Source organism: Amblyomma americanum, chromosome 11 (assembly GCF_052857255.1).
Source record: "Amblyomma americanum isolate KBUSLIRL-KWMA chromosome 11, ASM5285725v1, whole genome shotgun sequence".
NCBI classification, from domain to species: domain Eukaryota; kingdom Metazoa; phylum Arthropoda; class Arachnida; order Ixodida; family Ixodidae; genus Amblyomma; species Amblyomma americanum.
The window spans coordinates 83,770,936-83,792,617 of NC_135507.1; the positions used below are offsets into that span (position 1 = coordinate 83,770,936).

General features: G+C 47.3%; 1 protein-coding gene across 1 annotated transcript; it reads right to left on the minus strand.

The window, feature by feature from the left end:
* Nucleotides 1–705: 705 nt before the first annotated feature.
* LOC144109764 (uncharacterized) lies at nucleotides 706–17,410 on the minus strand. The gene is made up of 7 exons (XM_077642560.1): nucleotides 17,274–17,410; nucleotides 16,245–16,398; nucleotides 13,873–14,051; nucleotides 10,411–10,561; nucleotides 6,586–7,059; nucleotides 1,690–1,850; nucleotides 706–761 (listed from the first exon to the last, which is right to left on the minus strand). The coding sequence occupies exons 1-7, from the start codon at nucleotides 17,395–17,397 to the stop codon at nucleotides 706–708; spliced, it is 1,299 nt and encodes a 432-aa protein (XP_077498686.1). The 5' UTR covers nucleotides 17,398–17,410.
* Between the last annotated feature and the right edge of the window lie 4,272 nt (nucleotides 17,411–21,682).

The window sequence follows — 21,682 nt, forward strand, 5'->3', positions numbered from 1 at the left end:
CTGTTCAGGTGTCCGCCGATATGTGAAACAAATACTGCGCCATTTTCTTTTCACCAAAAACCAACTTTCAATTTACTGGATCCTTCTTTTCTTCTTTCACTCCCTTCTTTATCCCTTCTCTTACGGCGCGGTTCAGGTGTCCAACGATATATGATACAGATACTGCGCCATTTTCTTTCCCTCAAAACCAATTATTATTATTATTAATTTACTGGGTCACGCCACCGGCTCGCACGGTCTGAACCCATCAGCGGCTGCTCTGGCCGGGGATACTACTAATGCTAACGTCTGTGAATCTTTCTTTACGACGTGGTCGTGTTTTTAGAGCGAAAGCTCTACTACGCGAGGTACAACTTCTGATCTAGCTTCGGTTCGTCGTTGACCTTCAAAGCCTAGCATGGTCAAACTAAGACATAGTCATTCTGTCATAACCGTGATATCCAAAGTATGGCATGGAGGTATATCAGTGACCAACTAGCGTGACCACTGATCAATGGTCATGCGACCTTTGACTCTGACCTTTGGACTTGGCCTTTAGAGCTGAGATTCGCATCGCCTGATGTGACTTTGTGGGAAGACGTTTATTTGTTTATTTGATTCCTCAATGGTCTCATGTTGAGACATTACATAAGGGAGTGGGTGTTACAAGGCAAAGGAAATTCAGTAAGAATCAAGATGAAATGTTCTCGATGAGCCGCCAGGACGCTAATGGGTCGATGCTGGCGGCAACTTTGGTGGGAAGGCCATTCCAGTCTCATGCTCTGCACAAGAAGAATGACTGCTGAAAAGTTGGGGTATGGGCTTGTGGGGGATACGCAGCATTACAGAGGCTGGAGCGGGCGATGCGGTGGGCTCTTTTTACGTTCTGGTTATCAGAAGGCAAAGAATGAAAGAAATTGTGCAAAAAGGCTAAGACGCGCTATCCTACGGCGTGAGTCTAGGGAGGGTAAGTTTATTTGGGCTATTAGTGATGAGATGCTTTAATATTATGAATAACTGGACAAAGTGAATCTAGTGCACGGTTCTGAACCGACTCGAGGGCGTTAGTAAGGTTACTGTGGTGTGGGTGAAAAAGAGCATTCGCATACTTTAGCTCGGGTCGCACAAACGTTTGAAAAACAAGTTGTTTAATAGGGGAAGAAGCGAGGGAAAGGTTACGACGTATTTAACCTAGAGCAGATTTCGAAGAATTTATTATGTGGTTAACATGGCATGTCCAAGTTAGGTAAGGGGAGATAAGCACACCATGATTATTTAAATGATTCAGTTTTTGCAATGCGGATGTTATTAATCAGGCACAGTGTACATACAACGACGGTGGATGGGCATGAAGACGGTTTGAGAGGAATTTATAGACATGAGCCAAGTGTTACACCAGCCCTGTATGCGAGTAAGGTCATTTTGTAATGCGAAATGGTCACTGGGGTTGGTTATTGCTCGATGAACGACACAATCATCGGCGAAGAGGCGTCACACCATTCTTCGCCATAAAAACCGCCGGCATTGATTTCGCTCGTCTACAAGGTTCAGCCGGATTGAACTTCAGTCAATTTTTTAGGGCGTCGTGAAAGCAGGGTTCTCCTCGCACAAAAAGAGAAAATGGCAACGACTCACGACGCGCTAATGCGATAAGGAATGGCTCCGTTCAAATAAACCACTCCCGGGGGAATGTGGTTGAATCGAATTTACCTGTTTTCCGGTGGCACTTGTCCCTGGGACACTTGACCCCAGGAGCAGACCGCAGTTCGTTGTCGATGTAGTTGAGGTCTTTCTTGATGCTGATCTCCTGGTCTGAGCAGTGTGTGTCCTTGCCGATCGCACTCACGCAAGCCTGGTGGTCGGCGACGGCGCTGCAAGCGGAGGAAGCGGAAAAGTAGAGAGCAATGCAGAGAACACTGCCATCCATAGGGCTACTGCATGAGTGCTGCCAGGAGCATATGCTTGTGCCTTTGAGTGACGCAGCCTCAGTGTTACGTGCAGCGAAAGCGCTGTTGCAATTCTGCTGGGACACGGGTCTTCTACGCGTCCGGTGAGAATCCTGCGTACGTGTGTGCGTGTGTCCAACGCCGTGCGAGCGTGCTTCGCTCCACCAATATAGTCTTCATACACAGCATCCTGCCAGATAAACAATATCCGCAGTGATCACTGAAGAGTGGCTCCTCTTGCTCGCCGATTTTTCGGCACGCGTACTTAGCGCGCCTAGCTGACATAGACAAATAACCAGTGCCTGTAGAGCTCCTATATAGAGACTCTCGCAGCAGAAGCGCAGATTTTTTTCGCGGAACCAAATGCAAGGATACCTAAAGGCAAGTCGGGCATATCAGCAACCGAAGGTCGCAACAGTGAACGCTGCCCGATTCACGACAAGACGAAAGGCACTTCGGAACCGATGCTGCCTTCTCGACTAAGAGCAGGGGGTTTCGCCTGAAGGCTTTTAAAGACAATTGGCTGTCGTGGAGGGTGGCGGGGGTGCTCAGAGCCTCCACTAACACTCACATGGGATCTAGACACCCCCGCGCTATATGTAGGGGCTGCATGAATCGGAAGCAGGCAACCGTTTTTTTTATATTTCTTGTCACCGTGAGTTTTAGTAAGAATCATTACCGCGTTTTCCAAAACATCAGACGGAGAAAAATAAAAACTCTTCAGCAGTACACAAGGCCTGAAAGAAAAAGGGACATTCGTGCCCTAACCATACTAGACAGTCCAGAGCACACTGGCAGAACATGGAGATCGCTTGTTTCAGGTCTGTCATAAATTAAGCAAACAACCTGCCTTAAAAATGATTGGTCCCCTTTGTACAAAACGGTCTGTAATACAGACCGCCAGCTCCTTTCTCTCTCTCCCTCTTCGTGTTCCTCTCCACCTGTTATCGATTCACTGGAGACCCCACTTCGGTGGAGCCAAACTTTAAGCATCGAAGAGGGAGCCGTCTAATGACGAGAGTTCGGCCACAGTTACTACAGCGCCTGGTATTAACGCGTTTAAGGCCCCGTTCACCAGAAAAAACTGGTGTCGGCGTTGTCGGCATCGTTGTTGTGAATGAAAAATCACGATCATGGCTCTGGCAAGTGATCCCCAGGCAGCAACCTAGGAGACAGGTGGGCCATGTGACCCTTCAGCGTCATCACAACCTGACCATCAAAGAGTGAGCAAACTGCCTACCATTGTAAATGGCAGTTTAATTAATGATCGTTTGCTTGGGAAGATCAACCTGGGCCGGACAAGGCCTGCCGCTGGGAGCACCTGCCATCACAGGGCAGTGGCGCATTCTCTTAACCACTGCACCACTGTGCCTGGAGGGGTATGAGGACTCCCAGGTATCTAGGAATGTAAAGTAGAGGATGACCTTCTGCATATATGGAAATGGACCCAATATATGCTATCACATCATAATTTTAAGGCATAGCTTAAGTGTCCCCTCCGATTTGTTACTATCGTGAGGAAAGCGTGAACCGCGCTGACACGCATGGGGAGGGAAAGGTACGCAGGGTACTTCAGCCAGTGCTTCCAAAATAGAGCGCTCGTATTCTAATTACGTGGGGAAAGCAGTTGCAGTAGCAGTAGCGAACCCTCGTCTGATCGAAGTGCGAAAGCCATTAAGGCCAATCCTGCGCCTTGTGAGACGGACACAACCCAAGGAGCACATGTAATCTGCCCAATATTGGAACATAGGATGGGTTCACTCTGTTCCTTTGCAAACCGGTCTTTGCCAATGCATTTTCAATGTTGGGCCAATTACACGATCTCCTTGGGAAATGAACTGCTCTTTAAAGACTGCTCAAGGACAACTCCGTCTATTTTTTTTGTTCTTCGCACTTGTTGGTGAAAAAAATGGGTTTATAAATGCAACATTTCTTTCTTCCCCGCCACTGGATTTAAACTTGACTTCGAAACCCAACAGGAATCTATGATCGCCGTTTAGAAGTGAATGGCGGTGTAGCGTTACCTCCGGGATCCGGACCGAAATCAAAATGGCGACACCAGAGCAGTTTTTTTTTTTCGGTGTGTGTGGTAGTGCAGCCTTTAGTTTCTTTTTTTTTCGTTTTCTACCAAGCAAAAGCAGCGCTTTTAATAAGAGTGACCACTTCGTCATTTTAACTGGATACAAGCCTGCTTGTACTCAGCTTGTACTCAGTGCATGTTTTTTTTTAGGTAACCGCCACTCCAGCGTCCTGGCAGCCATGGTAGTCACGGTGGCGACGTGATGATGCGGGTGGGATTTGCTTCAAAGTAATAGCGTCGGAAATTGCTCCACCTGTGCTCCATAGGGGGTAAAAAGGAGGGCTGTTTCGACTAGCGCAGCCGCTGAAGCTCAGTACTTGTCTGAAAACCTCCGAAACAGCTGAGCTACCGCGTGCCACTGAGTGTGCGACTGTCCTAGAAGCCCAGCTCGAACGACGCTAACCAATGACAAATCCCATTTTACATCTCAGGTTCTGCAGCAGCATTACATACTCACAACGTTTGGGGTACTCCAAGCAATTACGCATGAAAACACAATTACCGCCCACGAGTGGCTGTCGTACATTCTGCAGCCTAAATAGGCGAGGTAGTGGAGCCCCTAGGAGCGTGCCTTTCCCTCTACACTCTAGACACTAGTACGCCTACATGGGAGGAAAACATTTTACTCCAGTATATTATAACAACTTATCCCCTTTTTACACCTTTCTGTTTAGAGCGTCAATTTAAACAAACGTTTTACACAAATATGCTTGCACGGAGCAGGCCTGTGGTAGGCGTAGTTCCTATGTGTTGCAAATGTTAGTGATACTTCGCACTATTCCTTCATTAAAGCGCGTTCGTAAGGGACAGGAAAAGAGAAGACCGAGTACGAGAAGTTAAAAATTCAGAGGGAACTTTGTTGACCTGAAGTGCAGTGAGGCGAAAGCCTTTAGCGCGGTGTTGCTGCTTGTGTCACTGATGTGTGGTTAAGATGTTTATTAAGTACACAATTGTTCGTGAATCTTAAAAGCTGGAGACACTGGAGGGCATTTGGGAAGCATCCATCTGATTCGACGCCTTTCTGCAAGCACTCTCCAGCGTCCTAGAAAAGGAGAAATACATATGCGTTGACGGGAAGTAGCGTAGTCGTTAGCACGCTCAGGTGCGGAACGGAAGGATGGTGGTTCGAATCGCGTGGCGCTCAAATATTTTTTTCTTATGGAGTTGAGTGTCACGAACGGACGGACGGACACCACGAGTATGAGCCATTAAAGGCTTTCGCCTTAAAAGTGACCAAACTGAAAGAAAGCAAGGAAAGTGGACATATGTATGGCATCGTATTGCGGGGAAAAGTAACCGGTGCTCCCCAAGGAGGGTAACGTAGAGGCTTCTATGAGGACGTAAACGTAGCATGCAGCTGCTGAGACTGGGGTAAGCTGATGAGACGGAACATTTGCGGTGGATAGGGTGGCCGTAGCTCCTGCAGGACAGGGCTGACTGGAGATGAGCGAGAGAGGCCTTTTCGATGCAGTGGCTACAGAAGGGCTGCTGCTGATGACGATGGACACAAGGCATGTGCAGATGTACCATCCGCAACTAATGAAACGCAGACGAGATGTCTGAACCACGAACAGCAAAATGAGAAGCTCTTAGCCTGGGGAAACCTCAGTACTAGCTGCGGTTGAGTTCACTTCGAAGGCGCGAAGGCAGTCCTAAACAAATTTTAATCAACCTCACTTGTATTTCATTCCCGGGAGCTAATATGTTCGTGTTTTTGGGCGGACGTCTCAGTTCTCTTGTTCACGTTTCATTCGTTGCTAATAGTACAAGGCAGCTGAAGGAAACCGAATTCGTGGTGGCCTAAGCGCTGTTCTGTAAGACTGCGCGTTTCTTTTGCGTGAAACCCACCTACATGAAATTCTAGTGGAATCCTATAACAGTCGGTCCGAAAATTAAAATCACCCTGCGTTGTGATTGGGGTCATGCTGGGATCGAGGGAAATGAGTTGGTTTATCAGCGGGCCCACGAAATCAGCATCCGGGCGCCTTCGATCCACTGGCTAAATCCAACGTCAGTGGAAGACGCCACAACATACAAAGAAAGAGCAAATAGCTGAACACTACCAGAACACTAGGACATTCGCGCAATTTTACACCTACGTCTCCCAACACTGAACACGGAAGAAGCACACGCCCTTCGAAAGTTCAAACACTCTCCTCACCCCACTAGTGCTCTACGACTTCGGATGGCGTGACACATTTCACTGTACCCACTGTCCAGAGATCAGGGCAGACTCAGAACACATTTTCTACTCATGTGGCACTGTTTCCACTGCCATTACCTCTCCTTATTTCCCTTACCCTCTCCCTTATTCCTGGAGTCCTTGGCTTCACTCGGGCTCGGCAGATTATGAGCGGGCCTTGGCAGAGTGAGTGCGTTTCTTCACAGGGCCTTAGTGCTTTCCTCAAAGTTTTTTCTCCTCCTCCTCTTTTACGTCCTATTTGAAGAGCATAATTAGCACAGCACGAGAAAGCGCCACTCGTTAAGGACGCCGTCCCATATTAGCGGCCACAGATAGACGCGGTAAGAGGACGGTGGTGGAGGTGGAGGAATGGGTGTCCCATAGTGACGCGTCCTCACCTGCAGACGCGGCACTCGTGGTTTTTCTTGTGCTCTGCCATGACGGAGTCCACATTGATGACGAACTTGACGCCGCACTCGAAGTACTTTTCCAGGTACATGTCCTGGTTGCAGCGTGGGGGCACCGTGGGCCCCGTTGGTTTCGTTGGCACCGTAGGGCCCGTACGCCCCGTAGGCCTCTTGGGCCCCGTAGGCTCCTTGGGCCCCGTAGGCCTCTTGGGCCCCTCCGGAGTCCAGGGGGGAACCGTGACTGGGGGCGGAGGCTGTGGTCCGGGGGGCCCCGTGTATGGTTCTCTGGAGACGATTGTGATGACGTCGATGTTCTCGTTGACCTCGGGAGGCACGAATCCGCGACAGTAGGGCTCGTACGGGCTCAGCACCACGCTCCGCACGTGCATTGCGTGCGCGTTGAACTCGGACAGGGATGCGCGGCACTGCGCGGCCGTGGCGCACGCTTCGAAGGTCAAGTACGCCCTGCAAGGAAACGGGGGTGAGCGACGCAGCAGTGCGCTAGCAATTTCGCGCCGTGTGACGTCGCCACGTTGTGGGCGGAGTTTTGAGAAAAGTCTCGGGAGAGGCATAGAGGAACGGGTCTTGGGCCCCAGGAGCAAAAGAGCGTACGGGTACGGTTTGCCCTGCACTCGAACCGTGTACTTAGGACAGTTCATTTTTGAAAGCAGCGCAAACAGACGGGAAAAGCACAGGACGAAACTACCACACAGGCACACGTTTCGTCCTTTGCTTTTCGCGTCTGTTGTTTAATAATAATAAAAATTGGTTTTTGGGGAAAGGAAATGGCGCAATATCTGTCTCCTATATCGTTGGACACCTGAACCGCGCCGTAAGGGAAGGGATAAAGGAGGGAGTGAAAAGAAGAAAGGAGTGCCCTAGTGGAGGGCTCCGGAATATTTTCGACCACCTGGGGATCTGTAACGTGCACTGACGTCGCACAGCACACGGGCGCCTTAGCGTTCTGCCTCCATCGAAACGCGGCGGCGGCGGCCAGGTTCGAACCCGGGAACTCCGGATCAGTAGTCGAGCGCCCTAACGACTGAGCCACCGCGGCGGGTTTTCTGTTGTTTGCGCTGTTTTCAAATATGAGCCTCAAACAACTCTCCCAACTTTCGGTGTTGCTTAGCTAAGACAGTCATAGGTAATCAACGGGGCACGTTTTTGACATTAAATGGCAGAAAATTGCAAGCGTGCCGAGGAGGGAGCTGCGCATATATTTATTGTTATGGAACAGTCCTGCGATACGCCAAAAAAAGCGTTCATAAACAATTTCCTATTTTTAAAAAAAAACACCCTTGTCCAGAATTTCTGCGTATGCTGAAACAAATTTACGCACAACGACAAGCGTTTATTACCTACATTTCTGCTTCCCGCATATTTCGAGCCGCATATTGCTAAAAGCAGAATGCGAACTCTAATCTTTGGGGATCTCTGTGCCCGTCAAAAATTTATATTTCCGAAGTAAACCTGGAAGCCTGAGCAGCAAAGCGAGTGGTAGATCGGACGTACTACATTCTGCTAGTAAATGGCAAAAAAAAAATAATAATTATTGTGCCGCACTTCTGTGAACCTGGCGTACAAACCGCTGCGCCTTTTCATTTAACAAGGATTGGTACAAGACGACGGGGTCCTCAGGGTATGCTTGCGAAAGAAGAAAACAGGCCCTCTAACCAAGGAAAGCATAATTAAACCATGCTCAACAATTCTGGACAAAAGCCTTTTTGAACAGGAAACCTTTTATGAACGCAATTTTTTTCATATAATGAAAAATTTCACTATAACAATCAACATATTTGCAGATCACCCGACGGAAGTCTTGAATTTTTTTTCTATTAACGTTCTTGTTAGCGTCAAAAGTATTCCCCATTGGTTTACTATGGCAGTATTAACTGATGCAAGTGATGGAAACAGTTCAAACGAAAGATTTTGCTACATGTCAGAAGAATGGGCCATTACCTTCAATATTACCTTAAAGGTATCTTACAATTTTCCAATTTTAATATTTTTTGCCCCAAATTGCTGGGAATGCACTTATAGGCTCACCAACACCGACCAAGAATCTTGTCATCTTTGGACCGTTTGAAGCTGCCTAGCAACAGCAAAGCGAAAACACAAACATTTCCTATGGCCGGCTATAGGTAATTGGCCCAGATAGCTGTAAACCTTTGCTATGGCCGTTAGTAGCTGTATTTTCAGGCGTATATACATTTTCTATGACAGCTAAAAACAGTTAAATTGTTCCGAAGTCCTAGTGGCACAGTTTTCAATATCTGGCAATATGCACTGCTCCGGGTGTGCATAGACGCTGACAAAAGGCCACAGACGGACATCGCTTTTTCTGTGGACGCCTATATGCCGTTGTCGTATGGGAAATCAATAACCACGACTGGCAGTCGAACGAACCCGCGGCGGCACGAGCATATCAGCTGCAGGCCTCTCCGAGCGAGCAATAGGCTCTCGCCGCTGCCGAACACGCGCCGTGCTAAACTGCAGCCCACTGCACACCGTCGTCTTCGTCCACTAATACTGGCCGTGCTTTCGTACTATGTTCGGTTTAACCAGTTAAAACCCGGACACCTTTTTTTGTTATGGTGGTGTTGGTGGCGGTAGGAAATTAGTTGTGTAATCGCATGAGTTGCGTATGACTTGCGTAATCTAATTATAGTCATATTAGATGGAAGAACACTGTGCAGAAATCCGAACAAAACACAACCATGCGAAATTGGTGGGACCCGTACTCACGACTTCCGCAAATGGCGTGCAATGTTCTGCCCCCTAGCCGTCGCGTAAAATATGATTTGGGTCCAAGTTCGCACTGTAAGAACAAGAGGCAATGGCTTCAGTAGTCACCAGCTTTGGTCATTGTGAAAGGGGGCCATCAAGTCAGTTCCTCGAGTACATGTCTATCAGGTTAGTTTTAAGCGCGCATGCCACCTTTTCTATCGAGCCTTTGTTATAGCCTACGGAAGATATTCATCGTTAAACTATATATTAGCTTATCATCACGTATTTGCACATTGCCCACTTGAGCATAAAGCTTATTCTTCAGGAAATAGCGCGTTGTGGTAGAATATACGTAGCATGGGAACAAAAGCAAAGGAAATTATAATAGCGCCCGCATGGCATGTGTCGCTCTTATGCGATCTCAACTGCTTGATGTAGTTTGCGCTGCGTCGACATGCAATCAAGGCGGAATACTTTCTAACGTAAAACGTAAAGGCGCCTGTCTTGTCCTCGTAAAGTGTTGCGCTAAAAAAGTATTCCGCCTTGAAAACCTGAGCCAAACAAACGCTGTCGACGTGCAAGACGACGCATAACATTAGCTGCGGCCACACTTTAAGCGCTCGGCCTGTCCAAACGGCTCTCGACAAGACAGACACGCGACTTTCACTGCGCACCGAGGAGAGAGGAGGAAAACTTTACTCGGTGCAGGCCCTAAAGCCCAGTGAAAAGGGGCGCTGGCCTCGCTAAGCCTCGCTGGCCATCCGCCGAGACCGAGTGAAGCCAAGCATTCTATAGCAAGAGGGAGAGGGGAATAATGGTAGGTGATGGCAGCGTTACTGGAGTATAGAATGCGGTCTGTATCTGCCCCGAGCTCCAGACACTTAGGACAGAGAGCTGTGTCCCACCATCCGATGCGGCAGAGCATTAGTCGGTTGAGGAGAACGTGTGCTGATGATTCAGTGTTGAGTGACAGGGGCAGCTGAGGCACGATTGTGCGGTTTTGCCTGCTGTGTTCGCCTATTTGTTTGTTTTTGTTACAGCGTCTTTTGCAGTGAGGGACACATACGTAGCGAAGAAAGGGGCACTCACATGCAGATCTTCTCCTTGGGCGGGTTGTAGCTGACGATTTCGGTGAACCGCAGGCCGCAGGCGAAGAACTCTGCCGTGCTGTTGTACACGTCGCACTCCTGGGTCTCAGAGGTGCCGTTGGCCTCGAAGTCGGAGATGACTGCGCGGAGAACTATAAAGGGCACAGCCGTCAATGACCAGCGGCAGAGGGTAGCACGGTCAAGGTACCGCGTTACCATTACCATTACCGGAGTACTGGAAGCCAGCGCGCCATCAGTGCGCATGCGCAGGTCGCCTTGAAGGCGCCAGCTACCTGGGAGTGGTGCGGACGCCTGCCGCATCGGGACCAATCAGCGCGTACGCTCTGGTGGTGGGCGGACAACTGGTACTCCCGTAACGGTAACCCGGTAACGCTGTACACGCTATGCCAAAGGCGTCTAGTAGATTCGCTGAGATCCACAGGACGGCTGCGGCGTTAATAAAACTCTGAAGAAAAACTGACCTGCACCGATAGATTTCCTCGTTCTATAGTGTCAAAGAGGAGGCCACTTCTTACATAGGACCGAAACATTACAACAATGTTAGTTTTTGTTTCGATCAGACACTAAATCAATGTTTTTAATTTATTTTTTATCGCTTCTGAAATTTTACGGATAAATTTTGCAATAAGATTCTTCAAAATGGTTAAGTAGCCCTGCAAGAGGATGTCGGCCTGCCAAGATAACTTCATGAGCACGTTGCAGAAACCAACAATGAGGGCGACACATCAGTTCGACAATACAGCAGGACATGCAGCTCATACACTCGCCTCGAAACAGATACCATGGAGTAAAAACTATATAGCCATTATTGAGGGGTGTCTCCTGACTGACAGTGGCGAATGGGTGACAAGCAGTTTTCTAACAAAAATAATAAGGCTGTGCATGCGATGTATGGGAAGCACAGACTAAGAGATTTATTGCAATCTATTATTAGTTCAAGAGCATCTTTCCTGTAACAACAAAAAGAAAAGTTGTACACAGTGCTTGAAATAAGTTTGTAATGTCTTATTGTTTAAACATTTTAAGAACACTTAGAAATAAATAAGAACGAAGTTAATTTTGGACTTTAAACGAATGTTTATGACAAGACATGTAAAGTTAGTAATTAATTTTTAACATCACTATAACCTTTATTAATCATGATTAGCACAATGTTTACTTTGAACAGAGATTATCGTTATGATACAAAATATGATATTATTTTTTTTTAATTTTAAATGTAATTTGACGTTCCGGTATAGCATATAACGTCAATTCCCCTTAATAACAATTTTACGGCATTATTCTAAAAATCAGTGCTATCCGAGATTCACTGATAACGTGCTTTATAAGCTCCCTTACAGAAATGTTCTGTAGACTGTCTATACACTTCTTATAGACTCTATTTCCTTCCTATAGATATTTCTCTGTTCTTAGTCTATAGACTGTCTATAGACAAACGTCTACTGAAAGTGAATGGCCATAAATCTATAGATGGTCTATAAACTGTATATTGGGTTAGTATTGCCTAAGACCGTTGTCTAGAGTTTTTCTATAGAGAGTCAATAGACTTTATGGACAGAAGGTTATCAACAGTCTACAGACTGTCGAAAGACATTTTTGTTAGTGAGAGGTCAATAAATGAAATGCAGCTATCGCCCCGACCGGCCGTTTTCTCAAACAGCGATGACATCACGGCTAATTTTGCTCGTGTCCCCTATAGGTTAAGCTGCAGCGTCATGCCCCTGCAGAGCGGTGGTCATATAGTCCTTTTTACTCCTCACGTTTGAATCAAGTGCGGAGAAAAATAAATACGCCGTTCTTGAATATAATTTTCTCACCAATAAGTGCGTATTTGGTCTTGGGAAAACATCGACACAGTCGGTTAAGACCCATGTACACGAAGGACGAAATCGCGAATTCCACCTGCAGACAGAGAAACCAAGTGACCCGACGTCACTGGCTCCGCCTCGTCAGCGGACGGCAGGAGCTGGAATGCACGCGGTGGACGACGGTGGTCGGCGAGAGCAGACTACTCTCAAACCAGTTTCCAGGAGGCTGGTTTGAGAGTTGTCTGCTTGCTACAGGAGGCTGGTTTGAGAGTAACAGGGGTTAGTTAGCGGTTAAGTAATCCAAGAAACAGCGGTTCTTTCAGCCCTAGTCGCCCTCCTACGTTCTGTCTCCCTATCCAAAGACGCCGTTCTCTCCACAAGAAGCTGGTTTGAGAGTAGTCTGCTCCCGCCGACTACCGTCGTCCACCGCGTTCCTGCCGTCCGTGTACAAGGCGGAGCCAGTGGCGTCGGGTCACGTGGTGCTCCGTCCGCGGTCGTTTCTCGTGTAGATGGGCCTCTAGATCCAGAGTATCTATCTTCAGTACGGACCTAACCCGGGTGCAGTTGCCCACAGGGCCTTTTAACGTGGGGCAATGACACTGCTCGAGCATTACCAAAGGGGAACACTTGTCCCTTCATGTGATACGAAGTAAGCAGCTACAGCGCAAAAGATGAGGACTGAGAACCCACATAAACACATTTGCAAAGGGCTAGTGCTTAAGGAACTTCATTACAGAGGAGGTACTAACTAGCTCAGGCCAAACGTTTATTTCAACAGACATCCTTGTGAGTCCACAGCGCCGCAGACTAGACAGAGACCAGCTGGAAAAGTAATTGGATAATATAATGATAATAGGACACAAAGCCCTTTCAACAGATTTGTCTGATCAGTTAACCAAGCGCATAAGCGTTGTGGTTGGGCTTTCGTGCCAAAATGAATTGCTTCGGTGTCTACTGGAGCTGACGTGACTGAACACGGACTAACACTGGCTAACGCTGACTAAGGACAAAACTCTGGCTAATAACTGTGACCTGTGTCTTTCCTCTGGCCATTGGCGTTGTTTCAATCGGACCAGGTTTAAACCAAACGTCCCATTAGCAACCTTGAATTCAACTAGATTCTTTGGAACACTGTCTTTCCAAAATGAAAGTTTCACCTTCCCATTTCATGTCGTTGTGAATTCTCGGAAGCTAGCACACGTTGGCCAGAGGGAGCTTATCTCAAGTTAGTGGCGTCGCCGTATAAGTGCTGAATGGCCACGAGGAGTTGGTTCGTTTCACCGACCCCAATTGCGGAATAATTCGTAGGCGTCCAAAGTTTGGCCCCATACCTATCCCGGAATTAAATACGTACTATCGTAAACACGGTTAACGGGAACATGGGAGCGTGTGGACTCGTATACTCACAGCGCACTCTAACGGGACTGCGAGGAACTTATATTCGCAGTTCGCATCCTACAACTGATTAAGGTAATACACCTAACGAGGCGTTTAGAAAAAGGTGTGGATGAAGGCGTTGGGGGAAATGACCTAATACTATGTAGCCAAACCAAACTATCCAACGTCCAACCAACCAGCGCGTTGTAAGACGTTCGGTTGGCTCAAACCGGCAAATCAGCAAGGCGACTTACGCTGCGGCCGTTTGCCTAATTTGGCAGCAGGTGTTTGCCACGCAACGAAACACTTCGACCGGTGCTTCCGCGTCAGCGCTCTGAAAAAGTATTCCATGTGGCCGGCAAGCTCCGCGTCTTCTCTGCCGGCCTGGCTGCGAAGCCCCGTGCTTGCGCAGCTTTCGTAGCGGGTAAGATGTCTGCAGCGATAAAAAAGCAGCGCCCTGACGCTAAACACAACACCTGAGTGTGCAAATCACGGGAGCAACTAATTCATTTGAAGCCTTATAGACACAAAGCCACACGCAGCGGTTCTTCAATTCGTTGTCTAGTATGCAGAAGGTAGCGCCAGTAAATACTGCATTCACCCGAGTATAGCGCGACCATGGTATTAACGCAAGGGTGACTTCTTCCGGCGCGGGAAATGAAAACCTTATTATGCACTTATTCAATAATAATATCGCGATAGCATTAGAGCGAACGTTCGGGAGGAAAGCCGCGCGCGTTGCGGTACTTTGCACTCCAATGTACACTTTTAGACCCTTGCTTAATGATGTTAGTTTTTCGCGAATGTTTGGACGCACAAACGCTTTCTATTCTCCTGCCCTTCCCTGCGTCATATCACTTGAATGACCTTCCCGATTCAATTGAATCGTTAACTAATTCTGTTTCATTCGTTAGCACGTGTTGAGCTTGTACTGCATCTACTCTGCCTATATTATTTTACAGCGAAAGCTGTAATAGCCATTTTAGGAGGTACAACGGCAGACGTGTAACGTGTTAGTTCACTCTCTCCCGTCCAAAGCCGGGAGAGAGAGCCCGCCGGTTGCTATGGCACCGGCCCAACGGAGCGCGCCGTCGGGGAGAGGGAAAACGAGCAAAGCCACAACTGGCGTAGCGAGGAGGACGGGGAGAAAAGGAAAGACGCAGAACCGCGCCATGGGTTAGGCAGGAAGGTCGGAGTGAAAGGAGGAAAAGAGAAAGAGGTGCGCGGCTTGCCGAGGCTCCGGCGGCTCGCTCGTCGTCGCGGAGGCAGGGGTGAGACTAGCGCGGTGTTGAACGAAGTGGAGACGAGGATCGCTGCACACGGCGGTGCAGCGTATCACGTAAGAGCAGCCGCACGAGGCTTGCGATAGTCGCAAAGAGGCAGTTGTGGAATTCAGTGCAGCGTTGACAAGGTGTATGTTCGCGAGAAGTGTGCACCGTGGGATGCTAGTAGACTCGCTGTGCCGGCGGTAGTGGATATTCTCCATTGCGATGGGAGTGACGAAAGCGTGTTGATGTCCGAGCTGAACGTGCAAGACCGCACCGCTAGAGGTCGTGCTGGCTCATTAAGAGTCGGAGCCAAATGGCCAAAGATCCTCGAAAAAGAGTGGCTAAGCCAAGTACCTAAACATGCTCGAAGCAAACAGACCAAAGTGAAGTACCTAACGCGCACGAAACAGAAAAGCAAAGCCAAGTAGCTATTTGTGAGTCACGTTGGCTCGTCGCGTGCATGAAATGATTATAAGTATGCTTGTGCCAGCGCTACCCTCCTCGTTGCTTCCATCCGCCAGACCGGCCTTACCTGCCGGACAGACCGCTAACGCCAACCAGCTTTTGCTGAACAATTCGTTAAGTCGGTAAACTTAGCTCCACTAATTTTTGACATTCCTCTTTCTACGTATTACTTTGCATTTCTGTATGCATCTGTCTGTATTCTACTCTGTAGTGACCATGTATAGCTCGGATAGTTCTTAGGAATTCTGTTATATTTTTGAAATTATGCACTGACTAAGGTGTTGCCCCTTGTGTACTGATACTCTGAGATCGTAACCCTCCCTCACGTGATGCTTTTGGGGAGTGTAAGGTTAAAAAATACAGGATTGCACTTGTCTGCTTAAGAGCAGAAATCCGAAAGCCTTGCCCTTTCCGCTCTTTCTGCTTCCATTTTTCGTTTTTTAATTTATATGATTTTATTTTTGTTGTTTCTATTTTATTTGTCTATATTCTCTTTAATTTCTGGTGGTTTTTTATTACTTTTTTCTTTTTTCTTTTATTTACATTAGTAAGGCTTCTCACCCATTTACATCATTTTTCATCGAAGCAGTCGCACACAACCTCCTTCAAACACAGCATTTATTTTCATTATTTCAATTTCATTATCCGAAATATATAAATTAATATATTAACTCATTACAATTCATCCAATAAACTTTTCTCCATTTCAAGATCATACTCACGCACTACCTAACACAATCAAACTTTTGCACATTTATTTAAACAAAACGACAAAATCGTGCGAATAAAATTTTGCAGCCACCTTTTGCTGACGCGACATAACCACATAATGTTTCGCATTAATAAATAAATAAATAGGAACAGATGCTACACCGTGTCGTCATCATCCTCACTTGCAGGCCTTTCTTGCCTCGGCGACGCTGCCGCCATTATCGCGCTGCAGTTTCGGATGACTTAGTAGTTCCTTGGCACACAGGAACTGCTCCTGCCAGGCTGCCGCTTCCAACGTTGCTCGGAATCTGTTAGATGCGTCCGGCTCGGCTGAAGCTGGTGGGAAGATCGGTTGCGTTAAAGGACTGCAGCCACCTCATTTTAGTGTGTTGTCTCCTCTGTAATGTTCCATAAACGTTGAAATACATAGCATGACATTCGCCTATAACACCGCAGTGTGCTTTCCACCCGTACCTGCAGCTCTTCAGACGTGGCGCATGCTATACTCTCCCCTGATGTGTCACTCTGTGTCTTATGGAGCCACAGTCGGGCCCCAACAACAGCCACCCTGATTATAGTGTAACTATTATGGCGTGACTGACAGGATAGAACCTATAAACACAAAGGCGGACAGACGAAGCCCAGCTTTCATCTTAAGTTCAGAACACAGGGGGGTTTGCTCCTAAGCCATGTAATTGGGATTTTGTAGCACACGTGGGGGTCCTAACCTTCAAAAGGGGGACGACCATAATTCATCTTGCCTTCAAGAGATTTGGAACGCTGGGCATGCATAACGGGCCGCATGGCATGCTCTACAAGTAGAGCCCCTAGGACTCTGAACTTTTGGAAATAGATGTTCGTTCGATCAGGTATAGGTGCACATAAAGCAAACCATATCAAGGAAGACAGACGTACTACATGCATCAAGACTGACCAACGGACATGCAACGAAAAGGCATGTGAGGCCTGGAATCATGTTAACAGTTCATTTACCAGTCCTTTAACCTCCTCTACCATTTGGCAGTTGACGCTTGTGATGCAAGGGCCAATCTATTCTCCAGTACCATACCCAGGGCTGAACAGTGGCAAAGAGATAAAAGAAATAATAAAAGTATTAAGCATCACAAATAAGGCTCTCTGTGAAGCGAAGTGCTTATTTAGGTGTTTTATCTCAGTAAGCGGTGCGTTGCGCATGCGTTAGCTCCGCATACCTGTCTGCTGTTGAGTGCATCGGACGTGGCTGTCCTGGATGTGACGCTGCATCGCTTTCAAATGATCCGAGAGGAACTCGTTTCGGACGCACGCAGTACTTTGTGCCAAGTTTTCCAGGCACATTTTGTACTTGCGGATAATCCTGCATGGTTTTTGATGGAATGTAATGCATGTCGATGGGCCAGGCCCCACTGAAAATGGCGTCAATTTAACACAGGTTCTTAACTCTTGCTAGCTGAGTAACGACATCATGCGAACTACTTCTGCATTTGTTCACACATGCTTGCATCTAAAATGCGTGAACCGAAAAGATCTTGTCCCTCTAGTATGTGATCTCACATGAAGTATCTCAACTCGCTTTTTTTTTCATTCGGTTGTTAAGTGACGTCGACAGCAGTATAGCTGGCTACCGTTCGCACCAGTCAACTGAGCTCGAAGTTCAAAATCCAAACCCTTTGGTGTTTTCATCAAGATTGGATATATGTAAATGATACTCCTGAGAGGTAAGGGTTTCCAAACTTTACCGCGATATTTTTTCACCTAGCTCGACTCTCCTCGCTGCAAAATCGCATCTGATTGGGACCTGGTAAAGTTGCGAGTAAAAAATATTAGCACAAATCACTCGCGATCACAATTTGTATATCTCACCACGCGGCGCTGCGGTTTGCAGACCTGCCTATCGGGCCGTTTCCATATTTGCAGCACAGTGGGTTGGGGGGGGGGGGGGGGGGGCGGCAGGAAGTAAGCTTTATCAAGCGTGCCATCGCCCGAGCGGCGATGGGCCGACCCTATGTGACTGTGCATGCTGCATTTGTTTTGGCTCGGTTATCCCATCAAAGATGGCTTCTTTTTATTACAGTTTTTTTATGTCCATGAAGCTTTGTCAAAAAGAGCTCTCTCTGGATGATAGAGCTGCTTTTAGCCAGTATTACACAAGCTCGAAAAACAGAATTTATTTTCCCGATGCAACTAATTCACACAAGTCACTTTGTTGGGAAAGTGTAGCAACATTTTTAACAGAAGCACTATCCCATAAATTCAGGAAAAGAAGTAAGGAGGATAGCCAGCTCGCTGTCGTGATGCGAGAGCAAACACGTCGTTGCATTAATGGCGTGCATAGGCTCCAATGACCCTCACAACGCTTTGAAGGCGCTCAGGGAAGGAGTCAAACAGGCTGCTTGCAAGGAAGAGCCTGGAGTCTGCTCCATTCTTCTTGAACCGCTGCCCAAAGAATATTTGGCGATGATTCGTGCAGCTGCCTTTTAGCTAGTTGGTTTTTCCTTAACCTCCATATATTTTCAGTTATATTCAAATCTGCTCCCTTAAGAGGCCATAGCAGCTCCTGTATGCAGAGCTGTTCAAGCAGTTACCAAGCGCAGCGCGGCTGAGGCTGCTCGCAAAAATAAGTGCCAAACAAAAAAAACAACTATCCTATTCTTCACCCCTTGACTGCGGGAGCAAGACTACGCTAAAAGAAAAGAGAGAGGGCGAGACAGAAAAATAAATTTTGTTGGGCCGTCACAGTTCGCTGAGCCCCCTAATACTCAAGAATAGGAACTGCCCGGCACTCTCGTTATCAGCCTCTTCGTCACACGCAGCGCCACGCGTTGTCATTCGGGCGCTCCGGTGTTCCGCCATGTGTGCTAATCTTTTTTACTCGCGACTGTACAAAGCAGGATTGTGAAAACGCTGTCCTCTGCAGCGTGTTAATCACTCTGCATTCGCGGGTGAAAGCGACGCGTACGTGTTTGATTACATGAGCTGCTAAACTTTCTCAGGGCAGCGTTTTAAATTTGGCGCTTGGCCCAGTTGAAATAAAGACTCTGAGGTTGGTTTTGACTGTCGGGTCATTTGCGGGTTTCAGGCAAACTCCTTAGAAAAGATCAAAGAATAGTTCATCATCATCATTATACGCCCGGTTGCCTTTCTAGCAGGACTACGGCCTATACCGCTAACTTCCAATTAACCTACACCTACGTGAGACGCGCCGACGCTATCTCGGCGGGCCACGTCATATTACCTCCCTAACCCGCTTTTTTCCTCACCAGGCTTCGTTCGCCTTCCCTTGGAATCTGCTGCGCTATCTTTACGTCATCCATTGGTAATCTGTTATGCGCGTCGCATGTAATGCCCAAGTTCATTTCCTTTTTTGTAGCAATAGCTACATTACGGTAGCATTTCGAGCCTTAAGCGTGGCGCGGTGGCACGAGACCGTGGCAACGACATGTGACGGTGGCGGCGCCGCCACCAGCACTAGGTCACGTGGTTGGTCACGTGACCAACCACGTGGTAAACCGAGCTGCAACAGCTGTGCCACGCAGGGGGGTAAAGTGCGGAGAGGAGGTTGTCACACACTAGGGCAGCGCCATCTTGCCATAGAGCTAATGCTACCAACACCATCTTGCTACTCCCATAGTTGCCTGTACTGAAAATTAAGCGAATATTTTCAATATAGCTACATTAAATATAGACTTCTAAAAATTTAAACATCCAAGAAGATGTTTGAGCATTACACCAAACTCTTTTTGTTGTTTCAAAATTTGAAATATGCAAACGTGTACAAGAAAACTTGGGAAAGTTGTTTCGTCTGCTGTAGCAGCTGTAGGTTACCTACGTATGCTAGTTTATTACTACTTACGGCGTAGACTGCAGGACAGAATTAAGATACGGCAGTTTCATACGCCCAATACGCGCTGCATTACACACCTCTCCACCCCATGTGTCTGCTCAAGGCACTCCCTTGCATAGTCCACTGAGAGTGGTCTCCCTCTTTTTCGACCGTGCGTTCTAGCCACTCTTCGCACTTAAGGATCATTCACTCCCGCCGCTCGGTTCGCAGTCTTTCGCACGAACGTTGCTTTCACTGCTGGTGTTGGTTTTGGATGTCTGATTCTGTGCCAGGAAAGCGCTGCACACGCAAATCGTTTCCCGTGCGCACGTTGGCCGATCGTATCTCTTGCGCGCTCGGCGGTCGATCGATCGCACACAAGAATCTGGACTCTGGACCCGTCAGCAGCGTTCAGAGCGACACCCGAAGCTACCATAGAAGTCGGCCGGGCGAGTAAGTCCGCCTTCGCTCAAAAGCATAAGAACACAGATAACAAACAAGATAATACAGAGAACAGAACCGTCCACTTATACACGCTCGCTTGTCAGTTGCTCAGTAGATGCCGTAAGCACGAAGCGCTGTGGCTCCGCGCCTCGCGATTTACCGCTTTGTCTCGCTCGTGCACAGAGTTTCCGCAGAATGCCGCCATCGTGCTTTATGTGTGAGTACTGTTCTTCTCTGAAAAATTCATAACGGCACTGTCGCGTTTTTTTTAAGATTTTCCACTGCAGTGATGAGCAAGGGCACAAAAACGTTGACCGCTTGGCCACAGTCCTTCCAGCAGTTCTGCCAACGACATGAGCAGGGCTTGAATGAAGTAGAACATTACAAACAGAGCCCAGCACATGTAATTGGAGTGATCAAGTTCGTTTTGAAGAAATATGTGACACTCAGACTGAGAGAGGAGGCTAGAAGGATAACAGAGAAGGCAAGAGGGGCATATGTTAGAGCACTGCTTACAAAGCAAATCTTGTTTCAGCATCAATAACAACCATTTCCAATTGCACTAATCAACTTAGCGACATATACATGAAGGAATTCAAAGTTAATGAACTGTCAGCGTATATGTCATAATGAGCCCCTCGATTATCTCCCTTTGCACCGCAACTTAACCATTATTTAGTGCAAAGCAAGGAATGAAGGAAACACGTATAAACTAATAATAATAAATTTTTACAAGCCAAATTCGCACTTGGGTTATGCAGCACGCTGCAGAAGAGGATTCTTCAATAATTTTGATACCTGGGGGTCTTACACACGCCGAAAATATATTACAAAATACAGAGTACTAGCTGTTCCAACTAGCCGCATTGCATATTCTCTTAAATACTCCTCATTTTACATTATCACAAGTTGGCGTTCAACAACTGTTGATACAGCGACAGTAGTGGGGTATCTTCACCAGTGCATTGTAGGAATGAACCTGGCCAATGTGCATGTATATAAAGTAGTATCGCAGTGTAAAATTCAGGACTGCGTTCCATTACCTTGCAAAGATCTCTTGTCGCGCCTTATGTCAGATAAATGGCAATGATGCATGACAAGCAAGGTAAATATGTCTGTTGATTGTAGTAGAAGAAATAAGAATCCTTTTGTTGAAGTTCCTTAAAACACACCTTATATGTGTAATGCAACAACTCTTCACCAGTGCAATGTTCAGTGCAGAAAATGTTTCCGAAGCTAAGATCACTGAAGTGCTCAGCAGGTACTCAAACATTTATTCGCGTTAAAGAAATCTAAATGCAAAGCAGTTGCACATTTCAGCTTTTACACAGATGCTCATGTGCACTTCTGAAGGCT

What these genes read in the sequence shown, in the direction of transcription:
- LOC144109764 (XM_077642560.1), bottom strand. Translation starts at nt 17,397, where the DNA reads ATGTGCCTGGAAAACTTGGCACAAAGTACTGCGTGCGTCCGAAACGAG. An exon ending in GAGGCAAGAAAGGCCTGCAA is followed by an intron (nt 14,052 to 16,244) that starts GTGAGGATGATG and finishes TTATCGCTGCAG; the next exon opens with ACATCTTACCCGCTACGAAA. An exon ending in CAAGTGCCACCGGAAAACAG is followed by an intron (nt 762 to 1,689) that starts GTAAATTCGATT and finishes CTTCTTGTGCAG; the next exon opens with AGCATGAGACTGGAATGGCC.